Here is a 14,882-nt window from a genome sequence, read left to right on the forward strand (position 1 = left end):
TTCCTCAATAATCGAATCCCACCTCTGGTTGTTACAGAGAATCACAGTGGTATCCAATGTAAATCCAAACAGCTCACTGAAGAGCTTTCGCAACCAGAATGCCTCACAGGAGGCCATGCTAGCAGCAATATATTCTGCTTCAACGGTGCTCAAAGCCACCGACTTCTACTTCCTGCTCATCTAGGATATCGAAGTAGATCCCAAGGTGAAACAGCACCCGGAAGTGCTCTTACGGTCCACCACACCGTCTGCCCAATCAGCATCAGTATATCCAAGTAGACTCACATCTCCGGCAGTGTATTTTAACCCATTAGTAATTGTGCCACGAAGATATCTCAAAAGATTCTTGGCATCAATCTAGTGAGGCTCAACCAAATATGAGCTCACAATGCTAACTACAAAACATATGTTCGGACAGAGGTTCACCAAGAACATCAACGCGAATGAGTTTTTGAAACTCATAGACATTTCCCAAATCTGGTCCGACATCACTAGCATATAACTTCTGAAAGTTAAGATCCTCGAGGTAGTCACAGGCTTGCAGTCCACCATACCAAATCTTTTCAGAATCTTCACCACATATTTTCCTTGAGATAGGAAAATTTCCCTTGGCTTCTGCCACACTTCAAGTCTTTGGTTCTTCATTTCAAATTCAGAAGCCAACTCCCTCTTACATTTGTGAATGAGAGGGTATGCACCTGTTAGAAAGGGGTCATCCACATACAACACCAGTATGAGAGGCTTGTCATCTTCAACCTTAAAGTAAAGGTTAGGATCGGCTTCACTCCTAGTGAATCCCAGCTTCATCAAGTAGCTATCGATCCTCTCATATGATGCTCGGGGTGCTTGCTTCAGCCCATAGAGAGCCTTCTTCAACCTACATACATGAGATTTTCAATCATAAATCTCAAATCCTTCAGCTTGCTCCACATAGACCTCTTCTTTGATCGAACTGTGCAAGAACGTGGTCATGACATCCATCTGATGTAGGTTCCATCCTTGTGAAGCCACAAGGGCTATGATCAAGCGGGTGGTCGTATATTGGCAACAAGTGCAAATATCACATCATAGTCTATACCTTCCTTCTGGGAGAAACCACGAGCAACAAAACGAGCCTTATACTATTTCGTACTTCCATCTGCTGCAGCTTTATCTTGTAAAGCCATTTTGAAGTAACAATTGTCTTGTCCTGTGGTCTGGGAACTACTTCCCAGACATCATTCTCCATAATGGTCATAGCATCCTTCCATACTTGATGCTTAACGGCATCTGAGAATGATGAAGGCTCATTTTGTATGATTGTGCTCATGATGGTCAAGTATCCCTGATACCTGTTAGGTTTCTTACTTTCACGAAAGGTTCCTCGGGGTGCAGCATGTCCTTCAGCATCATCAAGTAGCCCCCTAAGCCATGAAGGCCTCTTCCTAGAAGAGGAAGGCTCAGGTGGATAAATAAGATCCATCGGTTCTTCTACATCAGGCATTGTTACATCATCTACCCATAGAGACAGCTTCCATAATCATATGGTGCCACACCATTCTGCTCTGGAGTATGTGGTGTAGTAGTCTCCCTCTTAATGCCAACCTCAGGTATGCCTGAGTGAACTAACTGTAATATATCGGAGGTCTTGCTTAGGCTTGAGGCGAATGATCCCCTTTTGAGCTTTCCTTCGGCACATCCCGAACATACACCTTCTTTTTCTACTCGGAATTCGGGCATCCCTGTTACCATATGTCTTACATCGGGTAGATCTTTGTAATGAAGGTGGGCAAACCTCCAATGCCAAAGTTCAGACTGAAGAGATGTGTCATAAGATATGACACCTAGCGGACTTCCATTGACTTGATATGATGAATCAACACGAAACCCAAGAGTAAAGGCATCTTTAACATTATTTTTCCATATACGTACCTTGCCATCGCTGAAGGTTACCTTGTAGCCTTTGTCTTCCATTGCCGAGATGGACACCAGGTTCTTTCGGAGGTCAGGTGCATTTAATACATCCTAGAATTTCTAGCCTTCTTGAATGGTTGTCCTCTTCCTTGATTTCCAGCATTCCTTTTACCTTTGTTATTGAATTTTCCATCCCTTCGATTACCATGAGAGGGATTTTGATCATCGTCACGGTGAGAGTCCTTTCTATCAGGGCATTCCCTTGCATAGTGACCTGCTTTATCGCAGATGTAACATCGTCCTTTTCTTCCATCCTTAGGTCCAGCCTTTCCTTTTGATTTAGTCCTGGAATTATTTATTTTCCTAGCATGAGAAGAAAAAACAGCAGGAGGACCTTTAGGCATGGGCATTTCTTGCTCTTCTACCCTTGTTTCTTCTTGAATGCATCTAGCCATTAATTCCTCGAAACCAGGAATTATATTATTGTTCAAAAGAGTAGTCTTGAACATGTACCATTCGGATGGTAATCCTCCAAGAGTCGTGAGTGCCATTTCCCTATCAGTAATAGTCTCCCCAACAAATAGGAGATCGTTCTTGATCTCGGTGATTCTTAAGAAGTATGCTTGCATACTCTCATCTTTACCCTTCTTGATTTCCCTCAGCTTATTTCTAAGAAACAAAACTTTATTTGCATCATTAACTTTAAATAAACTCACCAGTCTATCGTAGATTTCCTTGGAGGTGTTCAGGTCAGAGATGTAGGCCACCAAGTGCTTGTCGATAGAGTCCCGAATGATCTTCTTTGTTTTAACTTCTCCGTTTTTCAATTTGTTCCAGGCAACAGCGAATGCATTTGATGGAGACTCAACAATATTGCCTCTCACATGGTCCAACACTCCTTGATCTTTTAGGGTTAGATCGATAGGCATCTTCTATCCGTGATAGTTTGCTTTCTCATGGAGCTTGTCTTCGGCAAGAAAGAGTGTTGAGGACCTCATAGTTCTTTTAGGATAGCCTTGCCAATCTTCTCTTTGGTGATTGCTCTTGCTCTTGCTCGGGCTTTGTCTTCACCTCAACTCTGATACCATGTTAAGTTATGGTGTGTTCTATGCTTATAACAGTTTACTTTTTTTTCTTATTATATTCCACGGACTAGCAATCACATGTACATAAAGTAAAGTGCAGATAGAACATTAAACGATCGACAAAAAACAAGCCAAGACAAGAGACACAAGATGTGGCGGCTAGCCAGGGACAAACCCCACAATGTGTGGGGAAACCCTTTGATCAAATCTTCTATTATCTTCAATAATTCAACAGAGAGAAATAGTGAAATAAATCTGATTTATATCAGTAGTAGCAAACCCTAGATTAGCAGCATCAGCATTAGCGGCTTCATCATCAAACTAGGGCAGACGATATCTCACAAACCGACCATCGGATCGGCTTGATTCCACCACCAAAAGTTGTGGCTTCCAGAGGAGGTTCAAATGAACCTATAGCGCAGTTCAGATGAGGAGATATTCTGGTCCACGCAGGTCAAACTTCACTTCTGCAGTTGCAGCTTCAGTTTCAGCAGCTTCCTTCAAACTAGGGCAGTCGATATCTTGCAAACCGTCTGTCGGATTGACTTGATTCCACCACCAAAAGTTACAGCTTTCAGAGGACGTTCAGATGAACCTACAGCGCAGTTCAGATGAGGAGATATTCTGGTCCACGCAAGTCAAACTTCGCTTTTGTAGTTGCAATTTCAGTTTCAGCGGCTTCCTTCAAACAAGGGCAGTTGATATCTCGCAAACTGTCCGTCGGATCGACTTGATTCCACCACCAAAAGTTGCAGCCTTCAGAGGAGGTTCAGATGAACCTACAGCGCAGATCAGAAGAGGAGGTTTGATGGTCCACGCTGGTCAAAGTTTGGATCTGCAATTGCAGCTTCAGTTTCAGCAGCTTCCGGCTTCACATGTGTGAGAGAGAGAGACCCTTTTCTGCGCAGTAGAGAAGAGACTCTTTTCTGCGCAGTAGAGAGAGAGAGAGAGATGTGATGAGATGAGTGAGTCCAAATGAGGAAAAGTCCTCTTGTATTTATACACAACTGTTGATGTTTGAATAGATGCGACTGTTGGACTTCTGAACCTACATGAGTTGTAGGTCGGCTTGATAATAATTCCATAATCAAAATAAATTCATATCTCTATGAATACTTATTGGAATCGGATGATCTTTAGATCAATCCTACACCTCTCGACGAGAGGAATCTAATGAGCATATTATCAGCCATGAATAAGATGACCCACATGAAGTTTGGCCCTAGTTGCCAATTTTAACAAGGATATCGAGGCAGATCCCAAAGAGAAACAGCACCCGAAAGTGCTCTTTCGGTCCACCACACTACCTGCCCAATCAACATTGGTATATCCATGTAGTCTCACATCTACGATAGTGTATCTCAACCCATGAGTGGTTGTGCCACGAAGATATCTCAATAGATTCTTGGCACCAATCCAATGTGTGTGGTGAGGCTCAACCGTATGTTGACTCAATGTGTTGACTACAAAACCTATATCCAGACGGGAGTTCACTAAGAACATCAATGCTCCGATGAGTTGACGATTCTCAGTAGCATTTTGTAAAACAGGTCCGGCAGCACTACCGCTTAAATTCTTGAAGTCAAGCTCCATCGGTGTAGTCATGGCTTGCAGTCCACCATACCGAATCTCTCCAATATCTTCACCACATATTTTCCTTGAGATAGGAAAATCTCCCCTAGCTTCTGCCAAACTTCTAGTCCTAGGAAATAGTGCATCAGTCCTAGGTCTTTCATCTCAAACTCAAAAGCCAACTCCCTCTTACATTTATGAATGAGAGGGTCTGCACTTGTCAGAAAGAGGTCGTCAATGTACAGCACTCGTATGAGAGGTTTGTCATCTTCAACCTTAAAATAAAGGTTAGGGTCAGCTTCACTCCTAGTGAATCCCAACTTCATCAAGTAGCTATCGATCCTCTCATACCATGCACAGGGTGCTTTCTTCAGCCCATAGGGGGCTTTCTTCAAGCTGCACACGTGAGATTCCCGGTCATGAATCTCAAATCCTTCGAGTTGTTCCACATAGAATTCCTCTTTGATCGAACCATGCAAGAATGCAGTCTTGACATCCATCTGATGTAGGTTCCATCCTTGTGAAACAACAAGGGCTATGATCGAGTGGATGGTGGTGTATTGGGCAACAAGTGCAAATATCTCGTCATAGTCTGCCTTCTTTCTGAGAGAAGCTACGAGCAACAAAATGAGCCTTATACTTTTCAGCACTTCCATCAGCTCCATGCTTTATCTTGTAAAGCCATTTCGAAGTGACAACGGCTTTGTCGAGGGGTCTGGGGACCACATCCCAAACATTGTTTTTCATGATGGACTCATATTCCTCAGTCATAGCATCCTTCTAGACTTGAAGCTTGACAGCTTCTACAAATGATGAAGGCTCATTTTGGATGATCGTGCTCATGATGGTCAAGTATCCCGATACCTGGTCGGCTTCTTACTTTCCCAGAAAGTTCCCATAGCTGCAACGTGTCCTTCTGCACCATCAAGTGTCCCCCTCAACCATGAAGGCCTCTTCCTAGAAGAGGAACGCTCTTGTGAAGGGGGATCAATAGGATCCATAGGTTCTTCCACATCGAGCATCATCTCATCTTCCTTTTCCTTCAATTCCCTGGTGTCAGCTTCTTTTGATTGTCAACTTTGCTAAGAGCCATATATTCGTCAAAGGTGACATCATGGCTAATCTCGACTTCCCTTTGACCAGCCACATAGATTCTCTAGCCCTTAGTGTTTTCTCTATAGCCCACAAAGATTCCTTTTTTTCCAGATGCACCCAATTTATTCCTTTTCTCTTTCGGCACATGAAAATATACAGGACTTCCAAAAATTCTAAAATGAAATACGTCAAGTTTCTTACCAGTGAACATCTCTTCGGGAGTCTTGGAACCCAATGCTTGATGAGGGCATTGGTTTTGCACATATATGGTGGTATTCGCAGCTTCGGCCCATAGAAACTTCAGAAGTCTTTGATCATGGAGCATAGCACGAACATCTTCCACGATCATACAATTCTTCCTTTCCACCATACCATTCTGCTCAGGAGTATATGGTGTTGTAGTCTCCCTCTTAATGGCAGCCTCTTTGCAAAAGTCATGAAACTCATTGGATTCATACTCAGTCCCATTATCAGTCATTAAGATCTTGATCTTCTTTTCGGTTTGCTTCTTGATCAAGGCTTTGAAGTGACGAAACCAAGAGAACACTTCATCCTTCTTTTTCATGAAGTATATCCAAGTCTTGCAAGAATAATCATCTGTAAAAGTGAGGTAATATAAATATCCTCCCAAGGAGTTCACAGGCATCATACCAGATATGTCTAAGTGAACCAACTGCAATATATTGGAGGTCTTTCTTTGGCTTGAGGGGAATGGTCCCCTTTTGAGCTTTCCTTCGGCACATCCCGGACATACACCTTCTTGCTCTAATCTAAACTTGGGCATCCCGGTCACCATTTTTCTCACATCGGGTAGAGCTTTATAATGAAGGTGAGAAAACCTCCAATGCCATAATTCGAACTGAAGATATGTGTCACAAGACATGACACCTAATGGAATTCCTCCGACCTGATATAATGAATCAACTTGAAACCCAAGAGTGAAAGCATCTTTAAAGTTCTTTTTCCATACACGTACCTTGCCATCGATGAAGGCCACCTTGTAGCCTTTGTCTTCCATTGCCGAAATGGACACTAGGTTCTTTTTTAGATCAGGTACATATAGGACTTCTTGTAAATGAATTGTATTTCCCTGATTCAATTGAAGAGTGACATTCCCTATGCCTTTCACGGGATATTTTGAGTTGTCCCCAAGAACAATTTCCAGGTTGGTCTCCTTCTCTATTAGATTAGAGAGAGCTTCTTTGTAACCAGTGAAGTGCCTTGAGGCACCACTATCAATAAGCCAATTTCCCAGCGAGTCCGGGGGAGCAGTAGTAGAGAGGGTCGCTGGTAGATAATATTCATCTTGCTTATTGTTAACAACGTTAGATTCATACCTGGAGTTTCTTGCCTTTTTGAAGGGTTAACCTCTTCCTTGATTTCCAACATTCCTTTTACACGTACCATTGAACCTGCCATTCCTTTGATTGCCTTGAAAGTGATTTTGATCATCGTCATGATGTGAGTCCTTTTTATCAGGGCACTCCTTCGCATAGTGGCCCATTTTGTTGCGATTGTAACATCGTCATTTTCTTCCACCCTTCGGTCCGGCCTTTCCTTTGGATTTAGCCCCAAAATAGTTTCTTCTTTTAGCATGAGAAGAAAAGGTAGAGGGATTGCCTCTAAGTGCGGGCATTTCTTGCTCTTCCATCCTTGTTTCTTCTTGAATGCATCTTGCCATCAATTCCTCAAATCCAGGAATTACATTATTGTTGAGAAGAGTAGTCCTGAATATATACCATTCAGGTGGCAGCCCTTCGAGAGTTGTGATAGTCATTTCCCTGTGAGGAACTACTTCCCCAATAGATAAGAGATCATTCTTGATCTCAGTGATCCTTAAGAAATATGCTTACATACTCTCATCTTTGCCCTTCTTAATTTCCTTCAGCTTATTTCTAAGGAACAAAACTTGATTTGCATCATTAACTTTAAATAAACTCACCAGTCTATTGTAGATTTCCTTAGAGGTGGTCAGCTCGGAAACATAGGCCACCAAGCGCTTGTCGATAGAGTCCTGGATGATCTTCCTTGCTTTGACTTCTCCCTTGGTCCACTTGCTTCTGGCAGCAGCGGATGCATTGATGGAGGCGCGACAATATTGCGTCTCACATGGTCCAACACTTCCTGCTCTTCCAATGTTAGATCGAGAGACATCTTCCATCCGTGATAGTCAGATTTCTCACGGAGTTTGTCTTCAGCGAGGAAGTGTGCTGAGGAACACATGACTTCTTTAAGATAGCTTCAACAACCTTCGGTGATTGCTCTTGCTCTTGCTTGGGCTTTGTCTTCACCTCAGCTCTGATCCCATGTTAAAGTATGGTATGTTCTATGCTTAGAGCAGTTTACTTCAAATATTTTTATTAACCACTGTTTAGCAATCACATAAACATAAAGTAAAGTGCAGATAGAACATTAAATGATCGACAGAAAACAAGCCAAGACAAGAGACACAAGATGTGGCGGCTAGCCAAGGACAAACCCCAATGCGGGGAAACCCTTTGATCAATTCTTCTTTAATCTTCAATAGTTCAGCAGAGAGACCATGATGTGCGGTTTAACGATAAGTCTACTTGGGTGAAGCTCAAAAGACCATGGTTCAAATCTCATTGAGTACATGACCTGCTGTGGTGGCAGCTCGAGAGCAGATTCCCCCCCACCTCCCCCGTGTGGTTTAACGGTAAGTCTACTTGGGCGAAGCTCAAGAGACCATGGTTCAAATCTCATTGAGTACATGACCTGTTGTGGTGGCAGCTCAAGAGCAGATTCCCCCCCCCCCCCACCCCCGCTTTGGCGGCACGAGAGTCTCGCTTTGCTAAAATCATAGGATCTTAGTATATTGACTTGCAGGTAGTTGGATGTACTCTTGGTGTTATAGTGGCAGCTACGAGGATTGATCCTGGGTCTCCCATAGATTAGGACTGGCAGTTACCGATTCACCACATGGTTAAAAAAAAAATAGTTTAGCAGAGAGAAATAGTACAAATCAGAAATCTGTAATTTTATAACAGCAGCAGTAAACCCTAAATCAACAAAGTCAAACTTTGTCAAAACAGCCGAATTGACTTCTAGTCAACTTGAAGAACTCAGTCTTCAACAGCTATCTTCAGCAACCCAAAACAGTCCACAATACTTAGTCAAACAGCAGTCAAAGTTCAGCAATCTGCAGTCAGCCCTAACCAGTCAACGCTGGTCAACTTTTAGGTCAACACAGCCCCCAAAAAGTCAGCGCAGGTCAGCCCTTGGTCAACGCTTGGTCAACGTTCCATAAAACAGCCCAGCACTTGGTCAACGCAGCCCTAGAAAAGGCAATGCTACCCAGAAAGTCAATGCTGCCCTAATCCAGTCAACACTGCCCTAATTCGTCCTTCTTCTTGCACGTGTGAGAGAAGTTGCTCCTTTGCTGGCACAATAAGATGAGGAGAGGGAAGATGAGTTGAGATGAGATAAGTTAATAATGAATCAACCTCATCTGTACTTATATGATTTGCTGGGCATGTGCGACACACATTTACCTGCTAGCCAACTTTGACAATTTGTCAAGTAAATACAAATAAATTCATATCTCCATAAATACATGTCAGAATCGAATGATCTTTAGACCAATCCTACACCTCTCGACAAGAGGAATCTAGGAAAAATATTAGCTGCCATAAATAAGGTGACCCACATGGAGTTTGGCCCTAGTTGCCAATTTTAACAAATTGCCGGTATCAAACAAATGATAGAGAAATGATTTGGGTATTGGATATCCATATGATATATCAAATGGAAGATAATCTCCTCCTGCCCAAGAGTAGCTTACAAATAATTTAATAAGTTTAATGCATCCTTAATTAACCAATTCACTATAATGACATTTTTACAGTTGAAGTTGGGTTTTAAAGATTGCCAGGTTAATGCAGCGAGATCGTTGTACCGTACTTTTATCTGAATATGGTAGAATCATACTGGAAGAGCTATTATGTTATTTTCAGTGCAAACTCTATTCTCAACCTTCATAGTTTACTGAAATGTAGTTAGTAGGTCCACTAAATATATAAGTTAGAGTGTTGTTCATGAAAGGATTGGTAGAAGGATGGCATTATGTTATCCGGAAACATTCTCTGAGGGAGTGATAATAATGAATTTCTTGGAGGTCAGCTTCATCTATAGGTATTCTTTGACTGATAGGAATCAAATCATATTTTCTAGCATGAATATGTCGTCCCTGTCATTAACTTTATTATAAATCTTAACAACACTATGTTTCAACTTAATAATGAAGCGTATGTGTATTTTAAAAGGATTTTAGTCTGCCAACCAGTGTCATAGATGAGTATCAGATTGTTAGGTTTCGAGTTTCAACTTAAACAATTGTTAACATGCATATTGTTAGGTTTCAACTTTTTTTTTTCTCAATCTGTCTACTTCTATTATTGTACAAAAAGATTCAAAATGTTACAGCAAGGCCATGGCCTTGAAAATCTTGCCATGAGATTGACAATTAGCACAGCTGAACACCTTCCAAAAATGGTGGACTTCCATCTGTTACATCTTCTCCTAAGATTCTAAGTCTTGCGAAACAGACAAGCTGAAACAAACAACTATTGCACTGTTGGGCAGCACTGAACATGGACAAATAGACATAGATCCATACCATCGACACAGAGACATATAGACACATACTATGACCAGACACAGGCAGAATTGCAAGTTCCAAAAACAGAGTAATGCGCCTACTTCTTAGGTTGCCGAGAGCAGAGAGCTATCCAAGATCAGTCGTCATCCGTAGTGTAGGGTTCCTCCACTACCCTGCACCCAAATTGCGAAGAGTCGTCCGAGTCTGAGCGAAGGACCACCGAGCCGGTTGGGACGCCCGGAGCAGGCTCGCTTGGACCATCAGGGGCGGCTTGAGTCGCCAAGGAGGAACTACCCGTGACCGGGCATTGAGTGTCAATTGGAGGCGTTGTCCCTGGTTCTGGCAGTATTGCCTGATGAGCTGCTGCCTGGCCGCTGCTTTGCACAATTTTCTATAGTGACTGAGACCAAGAAAGTGGAATTGGCAAGAGTGCAGGGGATTCGATAGCGGACTGTTGGATGCGCTGCATGCCCACAGTCAACCAACCTTCCACGCCCATGACCTCTGCCTCTTCCAGCTCGGGAAACTTGAGAGCGATTTTGCTCAGGTGCCAACTCGACCGAGGAGGAGGGAGAGATGGGGGCAGACCTCTGTGAGGTGGCGCGCCCACGGGAGCCTCCGCGTCTGCTACCCATTCTTGGACGCTCTCTCGGCATTACAGAATACAGTGGATTAACCAGCACACAAATGCACGGAGGGGAGCAACTAACCAGCACGTGAGCGCGATGAACTGGAGCTAAAGTCCTGTGAGACACTCTCGAGCCTGAGACGGAGACGGACTTGGGCACAGAGAGTGAATGCCCCTGAGCTACCAACAACGCCTCAGAGGGGTGCGAAGTGGCAGCAAAGGGATGCGAAGAGGCCGCCGAGGAATGCCAAGAAACCGCAGAGGAATGCGAGGAGGTCGCTGGAGCACAGACATTATGAAGCGCCATTGCACAATTTACCAGGAGGTAGATGGAGGAATAAACGAGCCACATTAATAACCCTGCGTGAGACCAGCTCATTTGATCTGCACGGTTCCTCGTGGCGCGCATGGGCTGACACCTGCCCATGTGAAGCGCCACCTTCGTACCCCTACTCTGATCGAACACCCGCATCCGGGAAGGTTTCAACTTAAACAATTGTTAACATGCATATTGTTAGGTTTCAACTTAAACAATTGTTAACATGTAAGTTGGAAGATTTCAAAATATATATATATATATACCCCCGACGAACCCACGTACCCTATTTCAGAAAGTGACACACCCGTCCCCAAACCCACATTTCCTGGCCCCACACACACACCCACATATATATATATATATATATATATATATATATATATATATATATTTGAGGTCTATGGGTCCTTATTCCCATCAGACGGAACAAGCTGGTTTCTCTTTTCTGATTTGGGCAACTAGTTGGATTGGTTTTGCCTCCAAACCAATTGGACCGATCGATTCCACCAGTTCTGGCCTGGTTCCGATAACACTGGTCAGAACACCTGCCTTCTTTTAATGCAACAAAAAGGACAAAGGAATTCCTATTAACCTTTTGTGCCAGAGGTTTTTTGCAAATTTATTCAAGAGAGAGTTGCTCCAAGTTAGAAGAAGGCTTGAATTTCTAGGTAGAGCTGGCCTGATTATGGCCCCATGGTCTCCAGATTTAATCCAATTACAATGAATCTAACGTCAATCCCTGCATAGGAAGACTTCCAAATCTCCAACTTACATCTCTCGGAAGAGGAAGTCATGGAACAGTTTGGTAACGTTCTGGGTAAATTTATGTTTCAACAGAAGCACAAAAGAACTCAATCTTTAATTGTGCCAGAATCTATGTAGAAGCAGACATAAGCAAGGGTTTACCTGAAAAATATCATTCTAGAATTCGAGGGATCTTGAACGGATCCAACTGCTGGATTTTGTATTGCTTTTAGATGCACTGCATGCCAAGTAGGTGATTTCATGGTTACCTGCCAAAAGAAAGCACAGGAACAGATGGAATGGTGGAGATCTCAGCTGAATTCCATGCCCATCACTCAAGGTGTTTTTCAAATGGATTCTCAACCAAAGACTGCAATCATTGACCATGATGATTTTCAGGAAGTTGGTAGAAGAAGGATGAAAAAAGTCAAGAATGAATACGAGGAAGATCTTCTTTCAGCTAACCAAGAGCCAAAGTGCAGAAATCTGATAAGCAGGTAAAGGCAATAAAATATATCAACTTATCAAGGATTAGGAGCAGACAGCCCTTTCAAGAGTCCTAAGCATAAAACCTAAGAACCCAGAGTAGCCTCAACGAACCATCCATGCAAGAAGCAGGAATAATAGTTGATTTTGAGGTTTCCACCCATGAGTTCAGCTATGGGGGGCCTTATAGAATTTTCAGAATATTTTCTTTGTCAGTTCTAGGGCCAGTCCCCAGAAGGGATTAAATATTTACAGCTAGTATCAAAATACCTCTCTCTACATGTATAGCTGAGAGTCTGAGACAGCAAATAATTTTGTATTACCAAAGCAAACTTTAGTCTTCGACCAAAATAAAAAAAGAAGTTTACAACTGAATATCCATAATTTTCAGGTGCTTGCTGAATCATGATGCTACTTTAAATTTAGTCACATAAAGACTGCATTAAGACTCGCCACTCTCATTGAAGATCGTGCCTGTTCATCAAGTTTAATTTCAGGCAGCATAGTCTAGTGCCTCCCCGTATTTCAGATAAGTTAAAAGTTTCAATTTAATATCCTCCCATAGAGTTTTATCGTTTTCACAAAGTCAGGACAAATAGAAAAATACAAGTTTTATGTTAAAATGTAGCCACTAAAATTAAATTTATAAAATTGCTTTATAGAAAATGATGATTTTGAAATAAAGTAGTAAATCAATACATTTAAACAGCAAAGACAGTTTAAATTCTATGCAATTATTTCTCTTTTAGGATTTATATCTTGCTCGAAATATGTCTTGTGTTGAATGAAGAATGTTCTGATCTTGGAAAGACAGATACAAAAATGATTGAAGGAATTTCCCCATTGTAGACAGAATTCAGCACTACAAGTGTCTGTTAATAGAACAATTTGTTCGAAATAGTAATTTCAGGATAATTAATAAATCAGGTATAATATTCTAAGGAGAATTGGCAGAGCTTTCGAGTTCAAATCAAATCAAATTTTGGTAACAAACACGTAATTCAATTACCGAAATTCCAGCGTTGAATTAGCGATAACACACTTTGCATTATTTCACTCCTTGTACACGTTTTGGCTTTCATATCAATATAAAAGTTTCGCTAAAACAGAGGAAGAAGAAAATGCTTATAATTCATCACAAGGTTTAATGAAGTACACACCTGAGGATTTATTGCCATTATCGAGTTCTCCATGTAAGCTCGTTACCTCCATAACTCAGGGAATGCAATCTTCGACCTTGAACGGCTCAATCTGGCCTCTGCACATACAGAGTAAATCCAAAATCTATCTCATAACTTCTGATAATGAATGCAAAGTACAGAGACGAGTATGAGACAAAAAAAAACAATTTTAACATTCTCTGTACTCCTAATTTTACCGATAGCTTAACAATTATGTAAATACAAAGGATCGATTAACGTCGTTGGCTTCGATTTATCAATTAAAAAAATAAACGAGAATGCATCATTAATAAACAGGATTGTAAGAATTCAGAATTCCTGTGTAAGTGATCGACCGCATTACAAAGTGAAGGAAATGAATTAGAGGAGATTTACAGATCGAAAGCCATTCCAATCTATTTAATGAGCACTGCGAGAGCATTAATCACCAGCCAACGAGAAATTCCTTTATTCTAAGATCCACTAACATTCTCTGTACTCCTGATTTTACCGATAGATTAACAATTACTTCAATACATAGGTTTAACCTCGTAGCCTTCAATTTATCAAATTAGAAAAAATTAACAGAGAATGCGTCCATAAAGGCAGGAATGTAAGAATTTGGAAATACCTGTGTACATTATCGACCGCAGTGAAGGAATTAATTAATTAAATATGATTTACAGGTTCGATGATCATTGCGAGAGCATTCATTGCTAGCCAGCGAGAAATTCCCTTTATTCTAAGATCCACCCGGTATGGTCGAGGGTTCGAAGCTGCCACCGCGGGTCGGACCGCTTCTTCACTTTGTGGGACTTGCTTCACTCCAAACCTAGAGACCCCGTTGACGCTGCCGCTTAATTTGGCAGCTCGCTAGATGAGTTTGGTGGGCGTTAGGTAGAGCTCTTAATAATTGGTTTACTACGTATAGTTGCTACCACGAATGGTTTCAGCTTTTTCCATTCTCCTCAATATTTTTAAGCACGAGAACATGACTCAATGTACTTTAAAGGAAGAAAGGAAGCGACTTTTGTCTTATTATTATGGCTTTATCATGGATCGTCTCCACTTTCAAAAGAGTGTCTGCTTGGCAAATTAAATTGGTGTAATTTGATTGACATTTTCCCAAGCTATGATTATGTTTGTATTTATTTATTGTGATTGACCAAATGATTATGACGTAACAATAATTTTGTTTATATTAGTTATAATATTATAAAAATAAATAAATAAATGGTTTATACTAGTTATAATATTATAAAAAAAAAAGATATTATTGTAT

General features: G+C 41.5%; 1 protein-coding gene across 4 annotated transcripts in view; it reads right to left on the reverse strand.

Annotated features, from left to right (window-relative positions):
* Positions 1–14,578, reverse strand: part of LOC149163480 (ADP-ribosylation factor GTPase-activating protein AGD12-like) — a 210,658-nt gene extending 196,080 nt beyond the window's left edge. The window contains exons 1-2 of one of the 4 annotated variants that reach the window (XM_089431744.1): positions 14,232–14,578; positions 13,601–13,698 (exon numbers count right to left, since the gene is read on the reverse strand). In XM_089431744.1, coding sequence (XP_089287870.1) covers positions 13,601–13,652 — 52 coding nt within the window. In that variant the 5' untranslated portion in view covers positions 13,653–13,698; positions 14,232–14,578. Of the gene's footprint in view, positions 1–13,600; positions 13,699–13,996; positions 14,196–14,231 lie in introns of those variants that run through there. The other 3 variants (XM_089431745.1, XM_089431746.1, XM_089431747.1) reach the window with 3 other exon arrangements.
* Positions 14,579–14,882: the final 304 nt, after the last annotated feature.

This window comes from Pinus tabuliformis, chromosome 5_1 (genome assembly GCF_031772625.1).
Source record: "Pinus tabuliformis cultivar Carrire ecotype Pingquan chromosome 5_1, CPIR1, whole genome shotgun sequence".
NCBI classification, from domain to species: Eukaryota; Viridiplantae; Streptophyta; class Pinopsida; order Pinales; family Pinaceae; genus Pinus; species Pinus tabuliformis.